General features: G+C 36.4%; 1 protein-coding gene across 12 annotated transcripts in view; it reads left to right on the forward strand.

Annotated features, from left to right (window-relative positions):
- dmd (dystrophin) overlaps positions 1 to 17801 on the forward strand; it is a 2654580-nt gene that overhangs the window by 1626627 nt on the left and 1010152 nt on the right. For all 12 annotated transcript variants that reach the window (XM_039745194.1, XM_039745193.1, XM_039745197.1 and 9 more), the window contains one exon: positions 1420 to 1569. In XM_039745194.1, the coding sequence (XP_039601128.1) occupies positions 1420 to 1569 (150 nt within the window). The remainder of the gene's footprint in view (positions 1 to 1419; positions 1570 to 17801) is intronic.

The raw sequence follows: 17801 nt of genomic DNA on the forward strand, positions 1-17801 counted from the left end.
CGTGCTGAAAGAAAAGAAAGAAATGATACTGTTAGCGACAGCACCCCCTCTCACTCTGGGGTGGTATTGCTTACCAAGGATAAGCCAGGAAGGTGATCCTCAGATGCACATGCATGACAGAGGCTTGTAATTAATTTATAGAAATAATAGTTTTTTGTTAACTTTCCCTACTTAGTTGGAATCCCAATACAACAATAGCATGTGTCTTAGAAATCCTTCCTAAATGTCTCAGAAGTGCGTCACTAAAACATATGTGAGCTTCACCAATAGGAATAAACATCACTTTGTCTTAAGCTGGCGTAGTTTCCTCTAGTAACCAAACCCACAAAGTTCTTTGATTTAACTGGTGGTTTATTCTGATACTCAACAGAATAGGATTTCTATCAAAATTATCACCATCATGAGAAGTAAAAGAAATAAATGTGCAATAAATAAAAAAAGATAAACACAAATCTACACACTGTCTTACTTCTTGTTATAAGTCATCTTGTATTACAAGCTCTGGAGATAATTCCTAACTCATTAGGAACATAAACCTATGCAAAAACATATTATTTTGCTGATATTTTCCTCAAAGTTACATGTGACTATGTTTAAAATAATTCTAATATGAATCCACGCAGTAAATATGTTCACATGTAATAACATGAAATATACAGTGTTTCACATTTTTTCTTTAAGTCTTGGAAATAAAAAGGCCATTCGTTAACAAATTTTCTGAATTTGTACTATTTCTTGTACTTAACATTAACACAAACTATAAAAGTAAAGATAATTTAACATTCAAAACATACTTAATTGGTTCCTTGTTACAAAAGGGATGCAATACTACTCAGGTTTCCTCTTAATTCTTAATATAATCTGTAATACGTTTTTGTTAGACTGTGGTGTATTACTGCACATTCTGCAAATACATGTTGCTAACTCCATCCACAGTTCCTAGAACAGCGTTTAACCACTGCATTATGTATGCACATTGCAGATACAAATATAAAGAGTGAGAATTTATTGTCAGTTATATGTGGCATTTAACTTATCTGCTTTTGTATCTACTAAGAAACTACATCTAAATTCTAGGACATTTAAGAAAGAAACACACGTTTCAAGAAACACAAATACAGTACAGTAAGGGTGAAATCTGAGCTGAGACAGCCATATTAATAAAATTAGAGGACAGAAATGTCAAAAATAAGGTCAGCAGGCAAGACTCAAGTTCAAATGTCCCCCTAAATTCATGTGCATCTTACTATAGTAAGTCTCCAAATATGAGGTGACAGAAAGCCACTCACTACCAAGGCCTACGCACTGAGATCAAATTCTTTGAAAGTTCCACGTTAAAAGTCTCAGTTTCATTTTGTTTCACTAACATTTTGTTTTAACATATATATATACATATATATTTTTTTCTCTTGTTTCAAGGTAAGAGTGGAAGAGTTACCACCCCACAAAAAAGCACTAAAGCATCTGAATGAAACTGGAAGTCTCATTCTTGGAAGCACAGCACTTTCACCTGAAGAACAAAAGAAATTACAGGTTGAACTTAAAGAGGCCAACAGTCACTGGGCACAGGTAATGTGCATCAAAGTTACAAGGAATGATTTTTTTTAGCAAAAGATAACAATTAAGAAAGTGTTACTTCAGCCTATTGTACAGTAAATGCCACCTGCTGTTTATTATTAATGTACTGTATTTTCTTAGGGAATTTTCATAGGCTTCTATTTACTGTCTTATAAATATCTGCTAAATAAAAATTATGGGTTAAAAGTCCTGAGTGGCAAGCTGTTTTAGGTATCTTTTAGTATGTACTCTTTATGTGTTTAAAGAGAAGCAAAACAGTTAATTAACCTCAATCCATAACAGAGCACAGAGTACATTTTTGTTATAAATAATAGTAAATATCTGTCTCCCACAAGAAATTACAATTGAACCAAAAAGGCACACTCTGTTGTTATTATTAAAACATTTTATTTTCTTAAGGACTCATCAATACTTAAATCTTAAAAAATACTTAAACATTCTGTTTAAGTCTGATATACAATTTGGATTAGGTCATTCTGGGGACAGTTTCCATCTCCTTTCTTGAATGCTTTTGGAAATTATTTTGCTGGTTTTAAATGATGAAATGTCTAAACCATTTTTTGTGAAAAGTGCAATTTCAGGTAGATATCTGCAAGTCTTGTTAACAGGATACATGCAGAAATGTATACTTTGTGAAAAAGTAATGTTGATGCTAGAGGGAGCACAGTATTGTGTATCAATGTACCATGAAATTTAAAACCAGCAAGTTATAGATTATATGAACAAGTAAAGCTAAGGGAATGTACTATTGTGCATCTTGAGTTGAAATTTTGTTTTTGATGGAAACATCTTTTCTTTCTTTGCTTTTTTGTATCTCCATCCTTTTACTTTTTAGTCATGTTTTGGGTACAATTCAGTATAGGATAGGTACTTTGGACTTCTAGAACAAAATACTTACTGCATTTATTTTACTTGTTAAGATGCTTGGTATTGTTTGCATTTATTTTTATATTGATATTAACTCAATACATGCATATTATATTTGTGATTACTTCTGATTGTTGGATTATTCAGCTGATGCCTTCTTAAAGTTATAAAGTATAAGCCTCAGTTTAAGTGCTGACAGTCTGCTCAATATGGATGAATACAAGTAGCCTGGTGTGTTAGGAGGAAATTATTGCACTCAGGGGATTTTATTTAAATTCTGATGGTTGTTTATTTGGCAGGATGAAGTCTTGTCAGATGTGCAGCTGTGTTGTAAATGTCAGGAATGTTTCAAAGTACTTTCCATACTTTTTAACTTCTTAACACTCCTGTTTTCCAACTAATTCAGTATTTTTCTTTTTGAACAAATTAAATGTGAAAGAAATTACCCTAAACTAATGAATAAATGCTATCAACAAATAAATCAAGTTTGATAATGTACAAATGGCATAACATTCGGGTGCATTAGTTAGCTGATTTCAAAGTTGGAGCATTTTAAGTATATTCATTACTTAATTAAAAGAGTTTCCTAAATGTTTTTGTAAAGTTCGTCATATTCAAAAATAACAATGATAATAGAATGCAGTTAACGGGACTACATTAAAAACATGGCTTTTAACAGTGCTTTACAAACAGGCTTGTGGTGGCTCAATGGCTTTCACAGATGGCAGATTCCAATCCAAATCATGTAAAAATGGCATTAACAGAAGTCCTGTTGTTAGTTGCTGGTTGTGGAGGGTCTGTGACTAACTGTAGTTCAGATTTCTTAAACATTTTTCTGAGGAGTACCAGATGGAGTGTTAAAAGCCCCAAGGTCAAATTGAAATGGCAGATTCAGACAATGATGGAAGCAAATCTGGAGTTTTGCTCATAAATGATATTGTCAGAGAAATTTAAAAATTGTAGATAATGCAGCCATGAGGGGTAATGTAAACAGTGAGTACATATTTGTTCACTTTCTGCCTGAAGGGTGACAGTTACCTAATTCCTTTCCTTTTGTATTAATTTTATTCAAGTGATTGTTTGCTGCTTCTTCTTCTTCTTCTTATTTACTTTTATGATAAACTCACCTCAAGCAGAAGGAGGCTTGAGCTTGTGTACAAGCGTCTTATGCACATGCACCTCTCCTGTCATTTGATAACTTGTTTTGGGAATCTGCTTTGCCATTTAATAGCAGCTTCCATACCAATAAAAGAGGAAAATGTACAAAATATACAAGTTTGAAGTAGCCTCTCCAAAGGAAAATTTGAAACTGTGAATTAATTTAAAGCCATGCAGAATAGTTCCTCTGCTTTAAGATAGATGAGTTCATAAATTTGCAAATGCTTTTCTGTGCCTGATTTTGAAATTTCAACAATTTGTACAGTACGCTCTATTCTAGATAGTTCAATGAATATAGGCCTTTCGTGAAAATTTACTTGAAGAATAAGTGTGCCAACATCAAACAAAATTGGTCTACTGGGAGCTGTGCCATGCAAATGGACAGACATGGCAAACACAATAAATGCTTCTCACATTAAACTGTATGTGACCAGACGTAAAAAGGGCAGTGCAGTTATCAGAACTTCTGCCTTACAGCTCTAAAAGATTTCTGACAACATTTCAATACAAACAATCACTCATTGAATGTATTAATAATGTACATACTTTAGGTGTTTTTGACACTATATTTTATATATATTTATTGCGGTCCCCTCAGAGTGCTTCAGCTTCCCAAACTCCCGACACAAAGGCTCAGACAAAAATTCACTAGGATTTAATTGTGCAAAACTCTTTTACAAGTAAGTGTTTTCCACACCACATTCATATTCTGTTCTCTACTCTCTGTATCTTTGTCACCTATCCTCCACTCCTCCAGCAAGCTTCATTTTCCTCCTCCCAACTCTGGCTCACTGTGTTGAGGTAGGCAGCTCCTTTTAAGTAGAACCAGAGAGCACTTCTGCTGTCCCAAGACTGTGAAGCACTTCTAGGTGAGGTTAGAGCCCGACTAATTAGAACCACGGAACCCAATAGTACTGTGCAAGAGAATTACAATTCCCAATGTGCCCTGAGTGAATCTGTGGTGGTGCTGTACCCCAGTGGAGCTGCACTTTGGTGTGCTGGGGAAGACAATGCCCAGAATAAATTGCCCTACCGTAACCTTCCATTACACTGGCGATCCAGCTGGGTAAGGATCCTGGTACGACTCCAGCTGTGGGCCTGTTCCAGTGTGATGCCTCTCACATAGCATCTCCTTCAGCTGAATTGTGAGAGGCTGCCCATCACACGAGGGCTGTACTTCTCCAAGAGGTCTGCGAGTCCATGACTATTGAAACATAAAAGCAAAAAGAATTCTACCATCATCTGTATTGATTTGTGGTACTGAGCTGTATCAGGATGTCATGCAGTCAGTGAGGATGGACTCCACTGTGCACTAACAGAGGCTGGTACATGTAAGTGAAGATATCTGGGGTTTAGTTAGATGTAAACGTAAAACATTGGTGAGACTTTTTTACAGTGGCCCACTTCGGATTGTTATTTGTCATCTACAGTATATTGAGGATTTACATTGTTACTTTATTACATTAAGTTTTTTCCATTACCTGTTTTCTTCTTTCATCTCAAAGACCTGCATGTCAGTTCAATGGGAAGCTGTTATGTTTCCCATAGTGAGGGGGTGGAGCAGAGCCCTGTTCTTTGGTATTTCTCCCGTCCTCAATGTGGGCAGAACAGGTATGAACGTCCCATGAACCTAGAAAGTGGAAAAGGCTGGAAAGGGAATTAACCAGTCATGTATCATAAATAACATGTGGGGTTATAGCCAAACCTAAGAGAAAAACTGCAAAAAGCAGTATGGTATAAGCCAAGTCAAACAGTAAGAGTAATCTTCCAGCACAATAAAAGATGATATACTGTAAATGTGTTTAATCACATAAAGAAAAAAAATTCAACAACATTAAAATAACACCTTTCTGAAACAAATATGATGTCTAAAACAGAATTAAGGACACTTACTCTACAATGTAGCTAAACATAACAAAAGCTCTTTATCATCTATTCAGTTATTCAGATTTGAAGGTTCGAACATCTATCTACCATATTTCTTGGTAGCTTTTTAATAAATGAGTTAAACATGTCATAGGTGTAAGAATCTTGGGTCTTCTACTGTATTCTTTAATTCTGAATATTAATATAAAAAAATCATTACCAAATCTTTTCTGGCACTCAACTAATATGGAAAAGAACTGGAGAGTCACATACATTGATATGGTCTAGATCAATGAGTATAATGCATCCCTTCCATCCATTGTAAAATGTAGTTAATCCAAGTCATGGTCACAGGGAGCCTTTGCCTGCACATGGCAGGAATCAGTCCACGGAAAAGGCACACCAACTCTTATTTATACTTTTCCAATTCAAGGCCACCATTTAACCTAAAATACATCTTCATAATGTAAAGTGAAAATCTGAGCCCTTGGACAAAAACCCATGCAATCAGAAGGAGGTCTTAAAAATGGCAAACAGCAAGTAACCAAGCTGGTATTTGACCCCAGGTCTCTGCAATAGTGAATCAGCAATAAACTCCACAGAGTAAATGTGCTACCCTTGATTAGCCATATTAAAGCAAAGCATAAAAGATTATCCATTTAGGATATACTTCTAGTACATTGTTTAAGCGTAATCACATCTAAATGGTCTTACTCTTTTAAGAATACATTGTTGTTATCAAGGATCTATTTTCTTGTTTATGAGTCTGCTGCCAATGTAATGAGCCTGAAAATTGGGCCTGTTAGTAGAATTCAGCAACCTGCCACTGCAAACCACATTATGATATAGTATAGAGTACACAGTTTGGTAAAACTGATATCTGATGTGAATTAGACACTATATAGCGCCCGACCCGGCACAGATTCATACTGAGGCACGTGTAAAAAGACACAGGCTTTTTATTTTTCTTCAGCTGGAGGGCACGTCTTCTCCTTGAACTCTGCAGCCACAACACAGTCCCAAAAGCACTTAATATACATAGCCCAAACACTCTTCCTCTGCTTTCGATTGCATCAATTGGACCAGTTTGTGGAGAGCCCTAGAGATCGAACATGTGCCGCTGAAAATCATTTATCTTCTTAAGCATTATACGACGGCTCAACCAGCAGTGTCCGTATCCAGAATGATATGTCTGAGGAGTTCCCGATTCGAACTGGAGTCCGGCAAGGAGACGTTGCCTCGCCGCTTCTTTTCAACATTGTGATCAACGAGATTATGCGAAAAGCATTCGATGGGCGACACGGAGTTTGATACGACGACACAAACTTCTTAACCGATCTGATGTTCGCCGATGACAGTGCTGTTTTCGCCGACACGTATACTGAAGCAACGGACACTTTGTATGACATTTCCCACATTGCACAGTCATACAGATTGAGAATCAACGTGGATAAGACCAAAGTACTTACAACAGACGGATCAGAAGCCAGAGCTTAGCTTGATGGAACTCGAATCGAGCAGGTACCACAGTTCAAGTACTTGGGATCACTGGTCACAGAGAAGAAAGCAGCGTCAGCAGCCGAAGTTCACAGCCGGATCGGCCAGGCAACAGCAGCATTTGCTTCACTCAAGTGGTGCATATAGAAGCGGGCGAATATTACGATCAAAACCAAAATACGCCTATATAGGACACTGATCCTTCCAATTCTTCTTTATGGATCGAAAACATGGACATTGCTCAAGCTGGACCTCAACAAGCTTGAGACCTTCCAAATGCGATGCTTGAGACAGATTCTCAGTGTCTCACTCCGCGACCACCCCCAAAACGAGACAATCATAGAATGGTGCGATCAACAGGCACCGATCGCGGAGGAAATTCAAAAATGTCGATTAAGATGGTTCGGCCACGTCTGTAGAATGGATGAAAATCGACTACCGCACAAACTCCTATGGAGAAAACGCCTTCCTGATTGGAGGATACAATAACAAGCACCGAAGATGACATGGTTGAAACACGTAGAGAACGACCTAAAGAACCAGCGACTGACAACAATCGAAGCAAGAACCATCGCAACCGATCGACTACAATGGAAAAGTGTGGTGAATAGAGCACAGAATCCAGTGGCACCAACAGCAGCGTATTGGCTAAGAGGTCGACCCCCTTTCCAAGTGCCAGCTATGGAATAAAGAAGAAGAAGACACCACCACTCCTCCCAGGCAACCTTGTATTCTTCCTCCCGATTCTGGCCCTGAGTGGTGGTTGCCGGTCCTTTTTATAGCCCACCCGGAAGTGTTCCAGGTGCTTGACCACCTGGTTCCAATTGCACTTCCGGGTGGGGCTGAAGAATTGTCCAGCTGTGCTGTGGAATCCATGTAGCACCCCTTGGCGGCCACCCCAGCTTCCAACCGGGCTGTTGAGGACTCCATCTCCCATGAAACTCTGCGGGGGGTTGAGGCATCACTGCCGGCCAGGAAGTCTGCCACCCAGCATCCCGGGGAAGGTACTGAGTTGCCCATGGTTGCTCCCCTGGAACATATACAGCAGGGGCATCCCGGCCGGGCCTGCCACATTGGTTAACAAATATTTTTGCAATCGGTAGAATAATAATTTAAATGCAATAATGTGTTTTGTTGTTTTTTCGGAAACTGTTTTGTCTGTCAACATTAGCAATACTTTCTTTTTATTTAATTCAGTTTATTCTTGCATCAAGCTCTTCAATGAGTACTTGATCTGAGCTATTTCACATTTTTGCCACTACAATACAAAAACAGTAAACTGTCAAACCTTACAACAACACCGTTTATTTTTATTAGCTCATTTTTATACACAGAGTCTAGCTCAAAATGCTATACAAGATACCAATAAAATAAATTAAAATTTGGCAAAAATAATAAAAAATAAGTAACAAAAAGTAAATCGATACAGGCTTACATAACATAGATATATAACTAGTAGAAAAGTTGAGTCTATAAAATAATATTGAATTGTAAGTCTCTAAAAGGTATGATGATGAGACCAGATAACCAGGAAGACAGAAAGAGCGAAAATAACTTCCTGATAAGTTGGAGTTAATAACGAAATCTGCCGGAAATACAAGGCCAAAAGACCACCCAGTCCCCACTGCGCATTCTACCTAACATAGATGTCCTTAAGTCATTCTTCATTGTTTCCAGGTCCTGTTCCAGCAGATTCGCCACAGTAAGTATCCTGGACAGCTTGGGCACCCACCTTCATTCAAACAACACAGCTGGCTGCACAGTGCCTCAATCATGTGCTGGTGGGGTAATATTTGCATACATAAACACACATATAGCAATGGTTATACATAACAAAAGTATATTTATTTTACTTTCCTACAAGCATATACAATCACTAAAATTTTATTTGTAAGGCATATTCTTCTATAGAGCACATTTCTTTTTCCACTTTGATTTAAGCATGAAATCCGAGTTAAACCGAGGACTTTGAAAAGTTTTGTATCATCCTCCCGATGGCAATAACACTTTAATTTATTGTTTTATGGTTGCCTACTACATATATTAAACCAATCATGCTGTCTAGGCATGAGCTCCACTTAAAGTTTGAATGTTAACAACCTCTTATGTTTATTAACAACTTATACTGTTTATTGACACTATAAAGCGTAATTAGTAGACAAACTTGAACAATAAATATGCTAGGCAATACCAGTACAATAAAAGTAACAATAAAATTAGACTCGGTTTAATCTTCTGTGGTCAGTCTTTGATCTTTCTTAAGTAAAACTAACATGCTTTACTGTCACTTTATAATAATACAAACATAAAAGATTATGTGTGCTCTACATACTATAACTGATAGTATTTCATTATTCTACATTTAAATTCACGGAGGAAGTTAGCCTAGCTGCCATTCAGGTTATAACTTGACATTTTAGGAATAAAACTGGAGAGACCCAAACAGCTTGCTCAGTTTCCTCATTATGCGGGTCATACCACACCTGTATGTTAATTTATACTCAATTATAGTGCACTTCAGATCCCACTTTTCTGTCTAAGGTTCATCCATTTATCCTCCAGGGCTCCTCCTTAATCCAATTGATCGTCACAGGGAGCCCTGGGATTGCCTAGATTCTGCTACTGATGCAGAGATAGGCTCATGCATCTGGTACTCTCAACTGAATTATGCAAGTTTGATATTATTATTAATATTAAATTTTATTAGTATCTGCAAAAAAACGCATATCTAATTGAGCCTAATTTAATTTATATTAGTTTAATCTAATATCTTAATGACACTAAAATGTCCCAAAAATCAAGTTATAGTGTACACTATGAATAGAGGTTATCTCTCATAACACTAAGATCCATTTTTCAAAAAATACAGAATTAAAATGTTTAGTAAAAGACAGAATTAAAAAGGAATATTACCTTTGACACTTTCCTTAAACCTTTGCTACTCCCATTAGCCAGGGTAATCTTTCCATTCAGTTGTTTTTCTCTGCTGAATTTGAACTGTCTTTAGGTTTGCCTGTCTTTACAGCAAACCCAGAGTTTACTGTGTCATCCATTTCAATTTTCATCTTTCTCACAAGAACGTGTGATGCTGCAGGACTCACTTGAAAAATATACACAGCTGTCATATTGAAGAAATTGGCAACTTTTGATGTATGAGTGAGGAAGAGGAATCTTATCTTTTATGAGCTATAAGAATGCAAAAAAATAGAAATCAAGAAATGCATCACCAAAATCTGAAGAGTTGACTTTTCAAAGATCGGTATAGACAGTCATGTTAATAGCTGAATTATATAAGTTTTCAGTAAAAAATGGTTCCCTTTATAAAATACTTTGCATGAAACACTGCATTTGAAAAGGAACATTAATGTTTTTATTACTTCTGGCAAGCCCTGTGATGGGATTTAAAAAAAAAAAAACAGCAAATGTTATACGATTAACAAACAAATTCTATTTATAAAAATGAAGTGTAAAAGACAAAAAAAAAAAGATATTCAAATAGCACTTTACTTTCCACAGATTTGCAAAAAAACATTTGAGAAAAGTTCACAAGAAAATGTATCTGTCACCTGATAAAGCAAGACTGAGATTGCATTCACAATATCATATCATTTCATTTAAAAACTTTCAAATGTATTCAATAACAATAAACTGCATGGTGTTTCTACTGAACTAACCCTGCTGGCTCCAGACAAATCACTTTATAGAAGCCTTTCTGTTGTTCTTATTTACAAACTTTGCTTACCATCTACTTGTCTAATTGCTTGCTAGGATCATGTTTGTCCTTTTCTTCTTAACCAGCTGGCAACTTAAAGCAAGTTTGTTAGAACAAATTTCTACAGCAGCTACAGCTGCAGGCTTGTACTTCAAATTATTTCTGAAAGAGTAGCTGATTCCTGTATTTTATTGAAAAACTTGTTAAATTAGCGTCCTTCTTTTCTGGTTTGTAAGCTCAGTCAGTAGATGCTGCAATATGAAATACCCAATGTGTAGGTTTTTTGTTGTTGATACCAAAAAAAAAGGAGTATAATTTTATCGTGTATTACTCTTTTTAATAGGCGTATAACACCAGGTAATGTCAAATTAACAAAATCACCCCTGTACAAGAGTCTTTATAGTATAAATCTGAAAAATTGCTTTTGAAAGTCCATCAAGAAGTCAGAAAAAAAAGGTTCATTTTAAAAACAATCGTGGACATGTGTCTTTGCTTGCAACTCTGGAAAGAGTAAAAGAACCAACAAAGAGCAACTTTACTATTCCTCAACGGAATGCAACAAATACTAAAAAAGAAATAAATGTTTCTGAGCAGTGAGCAATGACCATGAACATCACAATAGTTTTTTTCTAGTAAACAACATATTTTCCTTCATTACTACTACATCTCACTAGCTTATGCCTGACCATAGGCAGGAGTAAAAAAAAAATAAACAAGAGAATTGAGAGAGAAATGATTATTACTGTAGCATAATTTAATGGTGTTGCCAGGTAAAAACTGGCGCAGAATGGCATAGGATGCAGAACACACACACATTAAGCCAATTAAGTAACATACTGTGAATTACTAAGTGGAAGCCTTCACAAGTCTGAGGGGAAAAAGAAAACTCCACAAAGAACAACCCTGTGTTTTGGAAAATAATGTGAGTTTCTGAATCCAAATAATGTTTCTGCTATTAAATTATATTAAAAAGAAAATAAAATGAATGGAATGCTAATAGAATCCCTTATTCCTATGCACTTGAAGAAATACTAAGGTATTAATGAGCGTCAGAAATGACTTGTTTAAGTCTCTATCTGTTTGTGTGTGTGTTTTTCTCCAAACGTCCAAAGGTTTTTCCTCTTTGTCCCAAAGATTTCTTTTAGGCTAACTAGTGACCTTAAATTAAAAGCAGATGAGTAAGATTTGGTGTGAACATGAGTATGCTCCTTGACAGCCAAATGCCCTTTCTGTGGTTGATTCCTGCCTTGTGTAGGCAATGGCTGCCAGTGATCGTGAGTTGGATTGGACAATGGATAGACGGTGTGCATTATCTCCATTGTTGTGCACTGTATCAATGTATGCAACTATCCAGTTCTCTTCTATATTAATTGGGTGCCAGAAAGATTTGTTAATGGCAACTCTTCTATTAATACTCATTATTAAATAAAAGACCCAGGATTCTTCCCCTTTGTTATATGTAGCTCTTTAATAAAAGCTATGGAGTAATATGGTAGATCGAAGAACTTTAGATCTTCAGATCTGAAATTTCTTTTTTTATTATTATTTTTTAAAATAAACTTGTTTTCAAACAGCCTCAGTTTGTCCATCGATGTGAATTATAGATATTGGCGACTTCCTGCTGTTAGCTTTAAAAAGCAGAGTACACAAAATTTCTTTACCTGCCTCAAAAAATAGTCTGTTTTATTTAATTGAATACTTCTCTTTTGGCCTTGGGAATGTCATGCATGGTGTGACAATTTGCTGACTAAATCATGTTGTCTTTTCATTCAAAAGTTTTACAAACACAAAACAAGCTATATTGATTTTTACCTGAAAGCCTCTGACTTTAAAGAATGGCATGTCACAAAATGACTGCACTTGATAATACCTAAGATATAAAAAATCCAGCTATTGCAAAATTGAGCAACATTTAAATACATTTTTCTTGTATTAAAACAGTAGTTTTTTACGCTTAAAGGGTAGAAGAGACACTGTTGCATAATTTGATGTGGTATAACAGTGTACTGTAACTGGAGTTTTCAGAGATCTGCTGAATAAACACATTGCAATGTTAAAATGAATGCACACTTTTGTTTTTGAGAACTAGATATGTACAGTAATATTTACAGAAAAGTCCCAGACATGGCAAAAAGGGTGTGAGGCATCATAAAAAAATGAAAAACTAGGCTGGGATCTTCCTTAGCCTACCCAGAGTAGACCTCATCCCTGGCAGCCTGACCACAAAATCTGCTGGCATATATATATATGCTGGCCAAAGCCTACACAGATCTAAAAGGGGTATTGGCTTTATAAATTCAAAAATGCCTTTAAAATCTCAAAATATCTCAGATAGCTCAAGGAAAAGAAATTTTGATAAAACTCTGACTTGAAGAGACAGATTTCACCAAAAGGATTTTTTATAAATACCAAACCATGCCAAACCTACCCAAGGAGCTCCTGTTCGTTGATTACTTAGTCTTGAAGGCCAAGACTAAAGACAAGCTAACGGAGAAGATTTGTAACTGGCAGAGTAGGGTGGGTGACATAGGTTTGAGAGTGAATGTAAGGAACACTAATGTGGTGGAGGTTATTGATAAGCAATGTGCTAAAGAGGAGTCTGCTAAGTGACTGTGTGGTGTTTGTGGTAAAGCAGTAGGTAGAAATCCTATTAGTTGTGTAAAGTATGAGAAATGGCTCCATGCTAGATGCAGTGGTGTTAAGGTAGTCTAGGCAATTGTGCGTTCAGTGGGAGGAATGGACTTAGTGCTCAAGACCAGGATAAGGTATGGGTGGAAGAAATTTAGGGACCTACTTACACTTCTTACTTCAGCATCAATGAGAATGAAAGGTAAGCTGTACTTGGCTTGCATTCTGACGACTGAGAATCTGAAGAAATTAGAAACGACAGAAATGAAAATGATTAGGTAGATGTGCAATGTTTTGTTGGCAGGTAGGAATAGAAGTGAAAACCTAAGGGATAGGGTAGCCATGAAATCTACTGGGTCTGTCCTGTGTAGGAAGCAACCTCAATGGTATGGACATGTAATTTCCCCTGGGGATTAATAAAGTATCTATCTATCTATCTGAGTAAGGACTAAAATGGCTGGGTCAAGAAATGTATGTTTATGATCAAAGATGGGAGGCGCCAGAGAAGCAGGCCTTGAAAAAAGCGGATAGACAAAGTGACTGAAGATATAGAAACTAGGGATTTGACCTGTATGGACACACAGGATCATTGATTTTGGAGACGTGGCATTTGGGGTAAATTGCCCAACCCAGGTTCGCCAAGAAATGTGGCATAAAACTTATGATGATGACGACTTTTATAATTTTTTCCTGGTAAGAGTCACAATGACAACAACCTCAAGTATACTGATTAGGCCACCCAACCATCAACACATTTTCAGTTCCTCTAGAGGCATTTCAGACATTTTCATGTCATTTGAGAAATGTAATCCTGCTAGCCTATCCTATATCTGTCACAGGTCTTCTGTGGTCTTCTGACAGTAGCATGTGACTATTTCACCTCTTGTGAATATCCTAACTACATGTACAGTAGATGTGGTTAACCAGAGAAGCAGCAGTTCTGTGCTACAGTCCCTCACTATTGTTGAGCTCTTCACCCTATTAGAGACAGTGATATCAAAAATTCAGCTCAGCAACCACATTTCAATTGCTTATACTCAAAATTTCATTATTTTGATTAATTCCCAGAGCTAGTGACCATAGGCTAAATAGTAAATTGAAGGCTTTATCCAAGAGTTATGCTCCCACTCTACAACTAAAGTCCAGTACAAGTTCAGCCACTTTACTTATTGGTTAATCTCACAATAATCTCTAGCATCAATTGTCAAATAGATGCTTTCTTTATCTTATGTTTTTTGTTAATTCTTATAAAGTGTTACTTTCTATTAAATGTAATGTATTAAGTACTGTAGACTAAGGATTACAGATTTGATCTGCACCATGATATTCTCTCTTCCATTTCCAGACACTTATATTAAATTACATTTGGTGTTTGTATGTGTTTTTTTGTTTTCCTGAGACTTCTTGATTTTTTCCTCGCACATCACAAATACATACAGCATAGGTTAATAGGCAACTTTAAACTGGTTTAGCATAAGCGAATGTGTCATGTGAAACATTTGAACTTGATGCTGTCAGAATAATTCCTATCTTTATGTGACTATGAATAAGGATTAAGCAGATTAGACAGTAGATGGATGGGATGGATGTTTACTTTAATTTGTCTTCTTCCCACACTTGTATAATTTTTGATTCATTCTAATGAGCTCCCTATCCCATAAACTTTAAATTTAATTTACTGTTTAAAAATATTTTTCTAGGGCCAGCCAACCAAAACAATACAAGATAACCCACTCCTGTCTAAGGACACTGCACATAACTCAGCAAGTGTTTCATTGTTTTCACATTTCATGGACTTTCACTCTTGGATAAATCACCTTTAGATGTTCTCTTCTACGTTATACTATACTTTTATGTTTTCCTTCAAAACACAAAAAGAGCTACAGTTGAAATCATTCTGTTACTACACTTTGCGCAGCACTTAATGTTTATAGCCATAACAGACATCAATGATGCAAATATACTCAGTTATTTTCTTTTTTTTTATCATGTAGGCCCTTTATTTCTCCTTGAAGAATAACTTTTAGAAACATGAGTTTTTAGGTCTAGTTTTCGGTTGACTAAAAGCATATAATATGAGATGACCACCTGGTGATCCAGCTCTTGGAAAGCTGTAAGAAAGGGGTGTTTGACAATAGTACTGAGTGATGAATTCAGTGTCTGTCATATACCACATGCTAGGATACACCAATCTGCTGTAATGGGTTTCTCACCTTTTATTGTGCAGTAAATGGATTGATAGATTAGGCTAGGTGCTTGAGAACCATGGAATGAAAGGTTTGCTGTAAAGAGTTTATTACTGTTTAATGTTATTTTTGGTCTGATGTCAACCAAGAGAAATGAACTAGATTATCAGAGTGTAAGATAGGTGCCTGAATGGGCATTCTCCTCATTTATCCATCTTACTCCTCCAGTCACCAGCTTTATATATAATGATGAAGGTTATTAAAGAAGACTGAATGAGATGTTACAAAAAAAAAGTTACCATCAGGAAATTATTTTTTCTTCCTTGGTATGTGGAATGAAACATTTGTTTCACTTTCTGTCTTATTGGGCATTTATTTAAAATATAATACTGTCATTTTTTAATAGATTTTGTCAAAGTCACCATTAAAGAGATTAACATTTTTTGATTGCATATTTCTACACAACCCACAAATGTTGCTAGAACTTGCCTGTCTGGCTAAGGCATGTCAGACGTAGAAATGTCATTGGTTGTCTCGCAACAAATGGATGGACCTAAAAGTGTTGGTACTATAAAAAAAGGAAGTCCTATGGTTGATTACTGAGCCCCTTCCAAAGATCATCGTATTAAGCAGGAGTAGAATAGTTAGGATGCTTCTCTCTATTTTCGTGGGGCAGAGAGCCAGAGAGATGCTGGGGTGTCTCTGGAATACAGAAATATTGGATACTGTAAGAGAGAACTGTATTGGCATGAGCCTGGGACTTTGGAGGGACAAAGGCTTCATTGCTTTCATTTGCTTTGGTTTTTTTGGCAGTAAATTAGGGCACGGTCTGTTTCACAGCAATGCTTCTGCTCACACTGTATGGGTCGAGAAGGCAGATGTGAGACATGTTGAATCAAAGAGATGCCAGTGTTTTCTAGGATGGAAAATAAGTCTTACCTCTATGTAGCATGCATTGATTCAGTTACTGAAGAACTGTTACATGGACCAGAGAAAATATTTTGACTGGGATGGAAAAGCCTTGTGAATGTTATAAAAAGTGTATTAGTGTTCACAGAGATGTTGAAAAAAATAACTTGTTTGGTTTTACTGATATTTGTTTAAAAAGAAAAAAATCTGGATGTAGGATTTTAAAAGTATTCCTCCTCTTTGTAAATTTAAGACTAACTTTATTCAGGTGTTGTGTGTTACCTTACCAACTCCCCCAATTCATTGATGGTCTCCATCTGTGTAAGAAATGAGTGGCTAATCCATCCTCAATTCATTTATGAGGATAAATAACCCTATGCCCCTGATATCCAATAGTAATGTAGAGTTATCTCACAAAGCAAACCAAAGTGAGGAATATACTGTAATTATACAAAACCATAGATCTGGGGATGGGTAGAAGACCATCTCAAATACAAAGAACATACCTCAGAGCTCAGTACCATCCATCACACGGAAGTGGAAAAAATATGAAACTATGGCCACACAGTCTAAGGTCAGGCTGCCCCTACATGCATGACAATCTCTAAATGTAGCTGCTCAACAAAAGTTGAGTTGTAGAAGTCAGTGGCTGCAATTGGAGAGAATGTTCATGGCATTGCGCAAAAAAATGGTCTTTGTGGAACAGTGACAAAGAAGAAACTTTGGCTGACAAAAATGTCTTTGCCTATAAAGAATTTGTAAAATGTCAGTTAGAAGATCTGGAAAGATGTGGCAGAAAGGCTTCCTGTCTGATGAGACTAAAGTGGAACATAGGTGGTATTTGTGATGTAAATCTAAGTGGACACTTAAAAAAGGTTTTTATCTTTCAATAGTTTCTTGAATTTGTTGTCAGAATTAATACAAAACTTGCCAGAAGATGAGCACTATTTTAATGTGAACTGTTACTTGGACTGGACTTTGAAGGAATTTGGATGTTGTGCATCTGTCTAAGTACAGTATATACACAATACTGTCCCGTCTTACTGTATTCATTTAAGATAAACCTATCTAAGTGTAGAACAAACTACAAAATTGAAGCAGAAACCATGACAGCTTTGAAAAAATATCTGTATGAGGTTTGGAACAACATAGCTATAAGCAAATTAAATGAGCTAGATGGATGGGTCACTCTCCTCTCATTGGTCAAATTTCTAATGTTTCTTAAATGTGCAGTACCCCCCATTTATGTCCCAGCACAATCTCAGTTCACCTAGATATGGACCATGGGAGATACTGCAATCATCCCATGATGAACAATTCTGATTTGATTCTGTCCCTTAGTTTCACAGGATGTGGCAATGACAAGTCTCTCCCATGAGCAGCTATTTTTGTGTGTGTTT

Source organism: Polypterus senegalus, chromosome 2 (assembly GCF_016835505.1).
Source record: "Polypterus senegalus isolate Bchr_013 chromosome 2, ASM1683550v1, whole genome shotgun sequence".
NCBI classification, from domain to species: Eukaryota; Metazoa; Chordata; class Cladistia; order Polypteriformes; family Polypteridae; genus Polypterus; species Polypterus senegalus.